At 32.0% G+C, this 13034-nt stretch overlaps 1 protein-coding gene across 3 annotated transcripts in view; it reads right to left on the minus strand.

The window, feature by feature from the left end:
• Positions 1-13034, minus strand: part of Nuf2 (NUF2, NDC80 kinetochore complex component) — a 59836-nt gene that overhangs the window by 39025 nt on the left and 7777 nt on the right. For all 3 annotated transcript variants that reach the window (XM_005398255.2, XM_013521456.1, XM_013521455.1), the window contains exons 4-10: positions 12916-12992; positions 12188-12249; positions 8671-8768; positions 6247-6320; positions 4601-4697; positions 3710-3772; positions 187-324 (exon numbers count right to left, since the gene is read on the minus strand). In XM_005398255.2, the coding sequence (XP_005398312.1) occupies positions 187-324; positions 3710-3772; positions 4601-4697; positions 6247-6320; positions 8671-8768; positions 12188-12249; positions 12916-12992 (609 nt within the window). The remainder of the gene's footprint in view (positions 1-186; positions 325-3709; positions 3773-4600; positions 4698-6246; positions 6321-8670; positions 8769-12187; positions 12250-12915; positions 12993-13034) is intronic.

Here is a 13034-nt window from a genome sequence, read left to right on the forward strand (position 1 = left end):
TTGAACAAATATCTTATACTCATAATTCTTTATGTCATACACCTAAAAAGAGCTATAAATTAGAGACAGGATCAAAAAATAAATAAAGAGAAAGAGAAATACAGATAATTCAAAAGTCAGAAAATTATCAACTGATTAAACAAGATTTTGCTAATAGAAAAGCATTAAAATAAAAAAGAAACTTACCCTGGAATTTTTAAGCTTCTGCACTGTGTCTTTCATTTTTTCTTTGTAATTCTTTACCTTCTCTGGAGAGTCCACAATTTTTGTCTTTAAACTCTCTTGTACTTCTTTCAAAGTAACCACTGACAATTTTAGTTCATTCTATTGAAAAACATTTTCATATAACAGATAAGATAATAAAATGACTTAGCATTTCAATACTAGAAATGAACAAAAAATTAAGTTCACGTTTGCAGAGAAAGGGTGGAGGGGGAGTTATAAAACTCTGACCACATCACTTATATCTCTCTACAGGTCAAAGGTTAAACTTATGAAGCTGACAATTGAGGCCTTAAGTGATTACAGTGTTTCTGTGATCAGTATGGTCCTCCTAAAATATCAGTGTCCTACTCCTGCCTGCAAGCTACACTTCTAGGGATCCCTGAAAATCCCACTTCTGTTCCCTCTACATTTCTTCCTTCCATCAGTAGTACAATTCCTGTACACGCAATACTATAACAGGCAATACTATAATTACACATTTAATGCATTTCTAAACAAACTGAACAACCTGAAGTAGTGACGTTCCCTTGTTCTTTGAGTATCTAAACAAAGTAGTAGCACTGAGAAAGTGCTAAATACTTATTTGTTGAATCAAAACAGATTTCTTTGTTCTTCTGACTTTTAAAAGTGAATGAAACCTACTAGATGAAAATAACAAACACTTGAAGATATCAGAACGGGAAAGCACTTTTTGGATGACCCAAAAAGCACAGGAAACAAAAGCTGAAATGAGACGAAAGACTGGAAGAAAATATACACAAACTGCATTTGACAAAAAATTAATATTCAGAATACAGAAGGCCCTCCAAAAACTCAATAGAAAATAAAAGTAACCCAAATAAAAATTGGGCAAACAGACCTAAACCAACATTGCTTAACAGACATACTAATGGCCAACAGGCATATGAAAGAAAAGGTAAACGTCACTAACCCTCAGAAAAATGCAAATAAAAGCCTCAATGATATACCACCTCACTCCAGTAAGATAAACAATTATCAAATTGTTTGGTGTATGCATGTATCAAAACATATAGTACTCCAGTGAAATGTACAATTTTTAAGATTATCTATCAGTTAATAAAAGTTAGAAGAAAAAGAAAAAAGAAGCCATGTGCAGTAGAGCACATCTATAGTCCCAGCTATTCAAAAGGCTGAGGCAGGATGACTGCTTGAGCCCAGAAGTTCAAGACCAATCTGAGCAACACAGCATTACCTTGCATCTTTAAGAAAAAAAAGTGCATATAATTTTAGGGAATTAAGGGTAATTAAGGAATTAAGGTACTTAAGTGTAATTAAGGAATTTTCTTAAAATCTTGCTGAAGTTTGAAATTACATTTACAAAAATTCACATACATCTCTTTCCCAAATACTTGTTGATATATTGTAACTCACTGCTTCTGGACACTATCACTCTATATACTAACATGGAAAATTTCTTAGAAATATTAAGTAAAATAACAAATTCACAGGCCAACATATAATGCAAATACATTTGTATAAAAACAGCACAAATACATTTTTACAAAAACACATCCAAGCAGTGTCACAGGACTGTATGCTTTGTACGTGTACACAAATGTCATGGAAGTGGAAGAATGTCACTTTGAGGTGAGGTGGCTGGGAAAGGAGGCCTTTCATACATATTTGATAGCTCTCTCTCCCTCTTTCTCTTTGTGTGTCTATGATTTATTTTATGACAGAAATGGATTACTGCTTGGCTGCTATAATTTGTCTAAATTTTTTAACTTAAAAAAAAAGAAGGGAGTTCTTACCTTCTGATCAGTTAATTTAGGCCAAAACTAAATGTTTGAAGTAAGGCATTTCTATTATTTCCATGTGGTCTGTTACTTTATTCTTAGAATTCAGCAAACCACCATATTACCTACTCTCTTTTAATACCCAACAAAATTAGAGGTCATTTTCCATATAGTAGTATAGACTTTCATCACATTTCTTTCTCTTTAAAAGCCTAAACTAGATATTATAGTTGTTTTTTAAACCTAGTTTTAAACAGAACCAAAAAAAGTGAATAATAAAATTAATCCATCCTGAGTACTACTCAGATAAAGTACTTGCCAGTAAAAAGAAAGAGAAAAAAATAAGGGATAGTTAATACCTAAGTAAATTTCCAATGGATATGAAGTTCAATATTAAAATTGTATGGAAATGAGTATATATGAAAATATAACATTAATAAATAATTTCATTAACGGGACAGGCTTTTCTCTTCATCAGATTAAACTCCAAACCTATAAAGGCTATATCTATAAATTTTAATACATAAAATATAAACATTCTAATTATGAATTTGAAAGACAAATTGAGGGCTAAAATCCCTAGCCTGTAGAATTTCTTTAAAAATAAATATAATAAAGAAGATAAAACAAATAGCAATAAATATTTCTCACAAAATAAGAAATAACAAACCATTAAAATGGTGAGATTCACCAGAATTCAAGGAATCAAATTAAAATGAGGTGCTCTTTCTTTTTTTCTTATAAGAATAACAGATTTAGTAAAATTCTAAAAACATTTAGTTTTAGCAAGGATGTCACGGAGGGGTACTCTCAGTCTACTGGTAGGATGCAAACTGGTGTTTTTCTCCAAGTAAGTTTGGCAACATGGGTCAATTTAAAATTTTTTTTTCCTTTCACTTCACAATCCTGAATTAAGAAATTTATTCTCTGATAAAAAGGAGAATTGATGAACAGAGATATACAGCATATACATACGTATGTATATATATTTATTAAAACAGCAAAGAATTAAACATATGCACATGTATGTATATATTAACAAATATACATGCATATATATTTATTAAAACAGCAAAGAATTAAAAGTAAAAAGTCAATAGGGGAATAAAAGGATCTACATTAAAGTATATACAAATATACAATGCCATACATACAATAAAGTGGCCATTAATAGAAAGATCTATTTGAAACTAATGATAACTACATAGTGATACTGTTAAGTGGGGATCTGAGCTATATTGAGTATAAAATATCAGTTATATAAAATTACACAGATATATGTACGTTAGAGAAGTAATCTATGATATACAGCATCCACCAAAAAGATATATGTACACTGCACGAAAAGAAACACTTGTACAAATATTTTAATATATACCTGACATTGACTCTTGGTTAATTAACTGCTTTGCCCATATGCATGTTAGGATTTTCATGGTGTCTCAATAAATTGACTATTAAAATACTTATATAAGTTTTTTCTTTCCTGAAATGTGCATATATATTTTTGGCAGACTATATATCAGATTGTATGGTTTGCTTATTTTCTCTACAAATTTCTGTGGTTTTGATATTTTAAAAAACTGTGATGCATTTAAATTGAAAACAGTTAAAATAGTTTGATTTCAAAGGAAAAAAAAGGTTTGATTATCTTAACACACAGCTAAAATACTCCTTCAGACATTGCAGTCCAACTTGAAATACCAGTTAACAGAAAAGATACTCACCAAACGCTTAGCTTTCTCTGAGATATCTGATTTCTTTTGGGAATTTCCCTCTTGCAGAACTATCTACAGGAAAAAGTAAAAAAATGTTTTATAATGATTCAAAGTTTAGTCACTTACTGCTTTTTCATAAAATAAAGGTAAGAAACAAGAGTTAAGTGAGTTAGGCCAGATATTCTCAAACTATTCATGATGCGGCTAGGCCAAAATAAACATACAAGCATTCTTTTATTAAGTACAATCCACACAACTGCATAATTTCTGCCCTAAAAATGTTGTAACCCTTTGATAAAATAATACAAAATGAATGAAAAAAGTTTTAGTGAATTGTTAAATAACCACATTTACTAATTAGATATGTGTACCTATATTGGGCACTGCATACATTCATATACCTTGTAATCAGATGGGACACAGAAAGTCTCATTTCCTCTTTTGATTTTCACATAGTACTTGGTTGTTACCATGGCAAATGCCATGCCCTCAGCTTCACAAAGATACAAAGAGAAAGTAAAATGATCTAACATTAAAATTGTGAACTCCTTGAGTTCATGGTTCAGGAAACATGTATGTAACAGAGGGTGAGATTATTATTTCCCTTAAATTTTAAAATATTCCAAAGGTCTGATACAGTGCCTAGGACAATGTACAGCAGAGAACCCTAAAAAGTTCTATTCATCCAAACTGCACATAAGTTTGGCAACAAAAACCAACCATCATGTTTGTATATGGTTGAGAGAAATATATTCAGTAGGGAAGATATGTTCAGTATAAGGGCATAAACAGGTATAATTTCATGTCTAATAACTGAAAGATATATGCTCTTATGCCCACTACATGTCCCTATATAGCTGCAATATTATTTTAAATTCTAACATGTTTTATGACAGATACCGTTTTTGAACGAAACTCCTGATTCAGTGATTGCTGCAGCTCCTGAATATCATCTGTAAGTTGTTTGAACTCTTCTTGCTCTTCAACAGGAACAGAACTAAACAAATCAAAATAGATTAAAATAACATTTATCTTATTCTTAACTTTGAAAGACCAAAATAAAATCTCTGCCATCAAATAACTCTGGTGAGCACCTAATTTTTTATTTCTAAATTTTATACCTTGGTATGAAGGCCACTTCAAATAGATAACCAGGCCTCTATTAAAAAAGAAAATAAAATTCATTTGAGAGCCTTCAATTTTCAACCATCAAATCTATGCATTCAGCTCTGCACACACCGACCCTATCTAACTTCACTCCAAATAAAATAAACATAGCATTCCTTCTCTAGGGAAATGCTAATTTCCCTGGTTCTTAGCTCTTACTCATGTATCATGTATTATTCTGTTCTATGGTTCCTTCCTAATGGTACATACACGTGTTTAATATGAATTTCTTTCACATGAATGCTCTAACTTTAGTTTTTGCCTGATACATTAGTCATCTGTTTTTATTGGTTTGTAAATTCTACTTTTAATTTTTGTCCACATTCCTAATAAGTTATCTCTTTTCCTTTCCGTTTGTAGGAATTCTTTGTGTATTAGGAGTACTACATGGGTTTTATTATTAAGAGCTGGTAATAGTTTGCACTGTGTGCTGTGCATACATCCTCCTAGCTTGTCGCTTTTGACCTGCTTTATCATAGTCTTTTACCATGCTAAATTTTAGTATCTGCCTCTCATCCCCAGTCTTTTCAATTTTTTGTTAACTGCAAAAGCAATTTTTTATCAGACACAAGTCAGAAAAGCTCTCACCTATCAGAGGCAACCTCAAAGACATCAACAAATCCTTCTGCTCAAAAGTCAATAGAAAGGATCTTCAATGTATGATGGTTCTACTTAACGATTTTTCAATTTTACAGTAATGCACAAACAACAGGCATTCAGTAGAAACTGTACTTCATAGTTTGAATTTTTATCTTTTCCTAGGCTAGCGATAGGTGGTAACACTGGGCATTTAGCTGTAGCTCCCAATAAGCCAGGTGATCACGAAGATAAACAACTTTTCTCTACAACACTGTGTGTGGCTAACCTATGCTGTTTGGGAGGTGTATTAAATGTTTTCAACTGAACAACATTTTCAGCTTAGGATGGATTCATTAGGACACAACTTCAGTGTAAGTTAAAGAGCTGCTATATATTTAAGGAAGGCCAAGGAGTCATAACACCTGAATGAGTCTGTCCCCTATGTAACCTTTGAGTCCAAAAGAAAACACAGTTGGGAAGAGTAAAAAATTTTAACAAGATTAACTATTTAATGGAACAAAGAGTCTAGCATTGTTGCTCATCTAAATAAAATACATTCTGCAGATACAAGTTAGGCAACTAAGTTAATGTCTTCAAACAAAAACACTGTAACCAAAAATAATATAATTAAGAGATAGATATAAGAAGAAATTGTTTTTCTCCTTTTAGAAAAGACAAACAGATATTCTGCCATATATTAGGGAAAATAAAGAGACAAGGTGGACTGTAAGGTTTTAATACATTGCTAACATTTCATTTCGCATTTCAAAGCTGTATTTATTTGTAAATCCCCCACTTACTCAAGTCTCTCCAATTTCATTAATGCCTCCTGGTGTGCAGTGTTTAGCTGCTGCATTTTGTCCACAGAAGATTTCTATTAAGGCAATTTTAATAATCTCATATTAGCATTTTTCAATATGAAAAGGGATGAATTTGTTTTTTAAATCACACAGACTACAAAATGTTTATTCATTCTACAATTTTCATCATCAGAAATACGAAATTTACATAGAGGTGACAATGAAATTAAGAATTTCCTTACTTAACACAAATGTTGAGCCCTAACCATATAGTCACTGTGCTAGGTGCTGGGAGTTTCCAAAAGGACTTCACTTATAGTTTCTGAATTCAAACAGTTCTGTCTCTTTGAACGGTGATATATGAATGAAAAAAAACTACAACTTGTCATAATACTGGTAACAACAGGAATAAAGACTAGTGACAGTTAAACCAACTAGGGCAAAAGCCGGGGAGGATAACCATAGAGGGCTGCACAGAGATGTCTAAGTTATACTTTAAAAAATGAAGTCACAGGACTTCTCTAGAATATTTAAAGAATGGGAAAGAAAAAAATCAAAAATCAAACCTTCCCCCAAATTCAAAGACTCAATCCAAAAATGGGCATCTGAGATGAATATGCATTTCTCAGATGAAGAAATACAAATGGCAAATAAATATATGAAAAAATGTTCAACATCACTGGTCATTCAGGAAAGGCAAATTAAAACAACACTGAGATTCCATCTCACCCCTGAAAGAATGGCTGCCATCAAGAAATCAACCAACAAGAAATGCTGAAGGGGTTGTGGTGAGAAAGGAACCCTTCTCCACTGCTGGTGGGAGTGCAGACTGGTACAAACACTGTGGAAATCTGTGTGGAGATTCCTCAAAAAGCTAGAATTAGAAGTCCCATTCAACCCAGCTATTCCTCGTCGGGGTATCTTCACAGAAGAATTAAAAACATCATACCACAGTGATATATGTGTACCCATGTTTATAGCAGCATAATTTATAATAGCTAAATCAACTCTAAGAGCCATCAACGGAAGAATGGATAAAAAAGATGCGGTATTTTTATACAATGGAGTACTGCTCAGCCACAAAGGATAAACTCGAGACTTTTATAGGTAAATGGATGCAACTTGAGGCCATACTCATAAGTGAAATAAATTAGATTCACATGTGTAAACATCATATTGTTTCACTGGTGTGAGAAACTGAAAGAGTAAATAAAGTCTAAAATGTACAATAGATATTGTGACATGGGAAGGAACTGTTCAAAAGGAATAAGGAACTAGGATGGGGGAAAAGGGAAAGGACAGAAAAGAAAAAGGTAAAATAGCAAGTCAGTTTTACTACTGGTGTTTCTTAGTGCATTGAAACAGAAGGTTTGTGCTAATAGCGATTGGAGAAAATTTTAATGTCCATATCTTATATTCTCAATAACTACTATAAAGATAACAATATGCAATATATTAACTATTGTTATTTTATTATTTTGTTATGAAATTTTGTTTTACCTTTCTTCCATTAAAAAAAAATGAGGCATCATTAGCCAAACAAAACTGTGTGTATATATATGTGTTCGCACAAGTATGTGTAACCTTTACAAAAGAATTTGTGATGCTTGAGAGGTAGCATGATTTTTGTAAAGAAGCACTTTATGTAGCTCAGTATAGCTGGAGCTTCAAGCGCTAATTGTCTGCTATTACTCCGGTGGCTTCTAAGAGTATAGCATACAAAAACGGACACAACTGGAAACAAGTCATACAAATGATCCATAATCTTCCCAAATTCTCTAAATTGCTGAAGGAAAGAAAAATGAGTTTCTATCTGTTAAAGTGATTCACATACACTGAGTCATATAATTCAATACTGGGCAAAAAGGATAATACAAACAGTCCGATTAGGCCTTTAATTAAAAGGCAAATATCTCAGTTATTTAAAGAGTACTACACTATCTATAAAACCTCCAGAAAAAAAATGTCAATATTGGTATCACTGTTCCTTTTGTAATATTTCCTAATATAGAAAAAAAGGCCTCAGTTACAAGATTAAAATAAAAACCCAGTCCCTCAGTGTTAACAAGAAAATGTCCATTTGAAGTGCAGTGGTAACTCACTTCACAAACTTAATTCTTTCCACACTCCAGTCAGAAACTGAATGCAACGAGAACCAAATCAAATTCAATAGTTAGGTTCAATGTTGACCTTATGGGGAAATCTGATTTGGTTCTTGTTCAGTTCAGTTTGTGACCAGAATTGTGGAAAGAATTAAGTTTGTGAACCGAGGTACCACTGCATGGTTTCTACTAACTACAGACTGAAACTTTATAAGAATATTAAAACAAATGCAATTCTAAGTGCCATGTAGCAACTTGATTAATAGCTTATAAATAATGTTAATGATCTGATATGTGACACATATACATATTTAAATCTTACATATTGCCAAAGAAATTCCATATATGTCTCACGGCATGCTTCTCTGAAGTGAATAAAGTTGATAATTCCACTTAAAAATCGACTTGTCCGTTTTGCTTCTAAAATATAAAGCAAGGCAGAATTCAACCTTTGACACACAGTAATATAAAAATGAAAATTTATCCTTTCCCATTATATTACTTTATGTTATATAAAACTCTATATACTATAACAAAGTGCACAACATCTCTTTTAACGTAAGGGTCAAGGTTATCTTTGTGTTAATAAGAAACAAAAACAGATAACTATTGGACACAATAACCGGAACCAGATTAACCCTCTCATCTTAAGTGGAAAAACAGAAAAAATGTATGAAGCAAGAAACTTGCAACATTAGACCACAGGCAACGTGATAATAATCCCCAAAAGAATCAAGTGAGGGAACACTGTCAATATATCACCTCACAACTTGGAAGAGTTTTCAGGTTGTTGCCCAGCCAGGGAGAACACAAACAGAACTGATAACTCTTGCTGAATTGAGAAGGTAGAGTTTAGTTTGGAGAGGCCAAAGAAACTAGAATTTATGTGCAAGCTGTAAGAAGCAGGAGTTCTGGAGGTCTGTAGAAGAGCCCACTTACATTCTCCTCTGATTACTAATCAGTATATGAAACTACTGCTATAAAAATAACCAGAAATATTTAAAATAATTTTAAAAATCTGTTACCCAATAATGTAAAATTTACAACACCTAGCATTCAACAAAAATGACCAGAAATACAAAGAAACAGGATAATATGCATCACAAGAAGAAAAAAATCAATAGAAGCATATCTAGAAATAACATAGATGTAGATCTAATAGCATGTAAAAATAGCTTTCAGGAATATATTTTAGGTATTCAGGAAGATAAAGAAAAACATCAGAATTACGAAAGCAAAAAGAAAGATTCTTAAAAAAAATCGCATCAAATTTTTAGAGTTGAAAAATATCTGAAATAAAAACTATTACTACATGGGATTAACACAAGTTGGATATAGAGAAGAAAGAATTAGTGAAATCAAAGACAGTAACAGAAGCTATCTAAAATAAAGGCCAGAAAGGGAAAAAAAAAATTAAATTAAATATCTATGATCAGACAGACAAAAGAAGCAACATAACAAGTGTGTAAGTGGTGTTCTGCTAAAAGGAGGAACAGAATAAAGTTTTACAGACTAGCAAAAACTTTTCAAATTTTACAAAATCTATAAATAAGTCCAAGAGCATGAACAAATCTAAGCAGGAAAAACAAAATCAAACAACAAAGCAATACTAAGATCAAATAAAGTATATCTCAAAGCACAAAATGTTTAATGCAAAGAATATAATTCTAAATGTATAGGTCTCCAAAACTAGAGCTTCAGGTATAAGAAACAAAGAAAAAATAAAAGGCAAAACAGACAAATCAATAAGCATAGCTAAAGATTACATCTATTAATAATTCAATAGAGTAATTAGAAGAAAATCTCTGTGGATCTACAAAGCTTCACCACTATTACACAACTGGATCAAAGAAGACCATGCCCAACCACAGAATACACACTTTTCAGTGCATATGCACCACTAACAAAGGTAGACCATGTGGCATGCTGTATAACAGCACCCAAAGACACTCAGGTTCTAATCTTTAGAATCTACACATGTCAGCATTTATAGAAGAGTGGCTTTAGAGCTATGCAGACATAATCAAAGATCTTGACATGGGGATATGATATTTTGGATTTTCCAGGTGGGCTCTAAATGCAATCACATGTATCGTTTTAAAAGTAAAGCAGGGAGAGAGAGATGTCACTACAGTCAGAAGATGGAAAACAATGTGACAATGGAGGCAGAGAGATTTAAAGATATTCTGTGGCTGCTTTTGAAGATAGTAGGGAGCCATGAGCCAAGGTGCGCAAGGAATGTGGCTCTGTAAGATAGAAAAGGCAAGGAAATGGTTTCTCCTCAAAGAAGCTCTTGAGAAAGTACTCTCCTAACAACACCTTGGATTCAGCTCAGTACAACTAGCTCTGAACTTCTGACTTCTACCATCAGAAGGGAATAAATGTGTGTTATCTTCAGCCACCAAGTTGGTAATACTTTATTACAGTCATCAGAGTAAACAAATACAAATCATATTTTGGCCTATAAAGTAAGTCTGAATAAATTTTAATGTGTTTAAATGATACAAAGTCTATTCCCTGGTCACAAAGGAACTAAATTATAAACCAGTAACAGAAAGACTGCTGGAAAATCCCCAAATGTTTTGGAAAGTAGACAATACAGTTATAATATGAGAGTGAACAGGAAATCAAAAGGACAATTAGAAAATATTTTGAACTGAATGAAAATGAAAATGCAACCTGTCAAGGCTTATAGTATGCAGCTAAAGCAGGGCTAGAAAAAAAATTTACACTAAATTCTTATTTTAGCAAAGAAGGGTTACAAATTATTGACCTCAGCTTATAGTGAAAATAAAAAAGCAACAAACAAAAAACTCATGGAAAGAAAAGAAAAAATAAAACCTAAAGTAAACATAAGTAAAGAATCCCAGAATGTTCACAACAGCTTTATTTATACTGGATCAATATTAAAAATAATTCAAATATCTATTGTCGGTGAATGGATTAAAAAAATTGTGCTATACACTTACAAGAGAATATCTGAAAGTAAAAAGAAATAAAGTACTAATAAATGCAATGAACATAAGTTTCAAAAGCATTAGGCTTAAAGAAGCTAGACACAGAAGAGTACAGGATGTGTGATTTCATTTATGTGAAACTGCAAAAAAGTCAAAACTGAGTAATTGAAGACATGTTAACAGTTGCCAAGGAATGGGGGTAGCTAAAGGAGACTTACTGCAAAGGGACAGGAAGGAACTTTTGGTGGTCAGGAAAATGTTTTACTCCTTGTGATTATGGAGGTGTTTACATAACATACACATTTGTTAAAAATCATGCAAGTTACATTTAAAATTGGTGGATTTTATTGTATGTAAGTTATATGTCAAAACACAAGACAAAAAGTAAGAGATCCACAAGAGGATAAAACACAAATTTTAAAATAACACACCAAATCTCTCAAAACAAAATAACTTGATGGATAAATACTAAAAGTCAAATGCATTTTAACATGCAAGTAAAGGTAGGAAAATTTTACATTCTAATAAACACCTACTATTAGTGATAAAACACAATTTCTTCATGGCAAAAAGTAATTGTTGATTTGATAAAATTGTATGATTAATATATTATGCAACATTAAATCTGTATATTATTTGTGTTTGTATTCCCATATTTTAAACAATGTTTTTTAAAGTTCAGAAAAATTAATCAAAAACTTTTCTGTGGATCTACACAGGAAAACAATTTCAGTAATAGGATATGTAAAAATTCATTATTAAAGATGGGACATATTTTCTAAAACCCATTTCCTATTAAGTTTTTCTTTTATATTTATCAATGGGAAGGTAAACTGGTAGATTGAATCTAGAAATTAAAAATTATTTTAAATTCTCACTTACTTGGATATAGAATATCAGCAATCTCAAAGTCATTCACCCGGCAGATGGGCAGGAATGAATCTCTTGAATATAAATATCAAAAAGTATATTACAAATTATATATAAAGTCACAAGAATATAAACATCTAATTTTCTTTTTTTTTTTTTTTTTTTTTTTTTTGTTTTTCTCCGGTACCGGGAACCGAACTCACGACCTTGCGCTTGCCAGGCAGGCGCTTTTGCCGCTGAGCTAAATCCCCAGCCCCCAAACATCTAATTTTCAAAGAGATTTCTGGGTATACATCTCAATGTTAAAGGACCAAGTCTGAAGTCTACTACAAAGCATAATCTCATAGCATTAAAATCTATTTTTTCTAACATAAAATCTATTTTTTCATAACATATGTAGTATGTATACTACATAAGTGTTCTTGAAATACGAAGGTACAGTTATAGATTTTAATAAATAACATACTCGTGAAGGAACTAAGGGTCTCCTAAGAACTCAAAATCCTGCATAAAGCTAGTAAACTTTTAGATTTACACCATGTTAGAACTTCAACTGAAAGTGTCCTATGTCCTGAGAATTGTCAGAGTTGGAGGCAATTCTGTTTGGTAGAACTTAAATTTAGAGTATATGTGGGAAGATGTAGAGAACGAGAAGACAGAACTTCCCAAAGAAAATCATATCATTAAGGAAGCTTAATGTAAATATGAACGTATACTAAAAAAAATAAATCTTTACTCACAGATGAATAAATAAATTGCTGACGGGTAAAAAGCCCTCCATTATATGTGGATACATGACTTCTGAGTTAACTGGCATCTAAACACAGTCACAAAATGAGAAAATGAGAAATGATTAGAC

Source organism: Chinchilla lanigera, unplaced genomic scaffold (genome assembly GCF_000276665.1).
Source record: "Chinchilla lanigera isolate Chin_1 unplaced genomic scaffold, ChiLan1.0 scaffold00061, whole genome shotgun sequence".
NCBI classification, from domain to species: domain Eukaryota; kingdom Metazoa; phylum Chordata; class Mammalia; order Rodentia; family Chinchillidae; genus Chinchilla; species Chinchilla lanigera.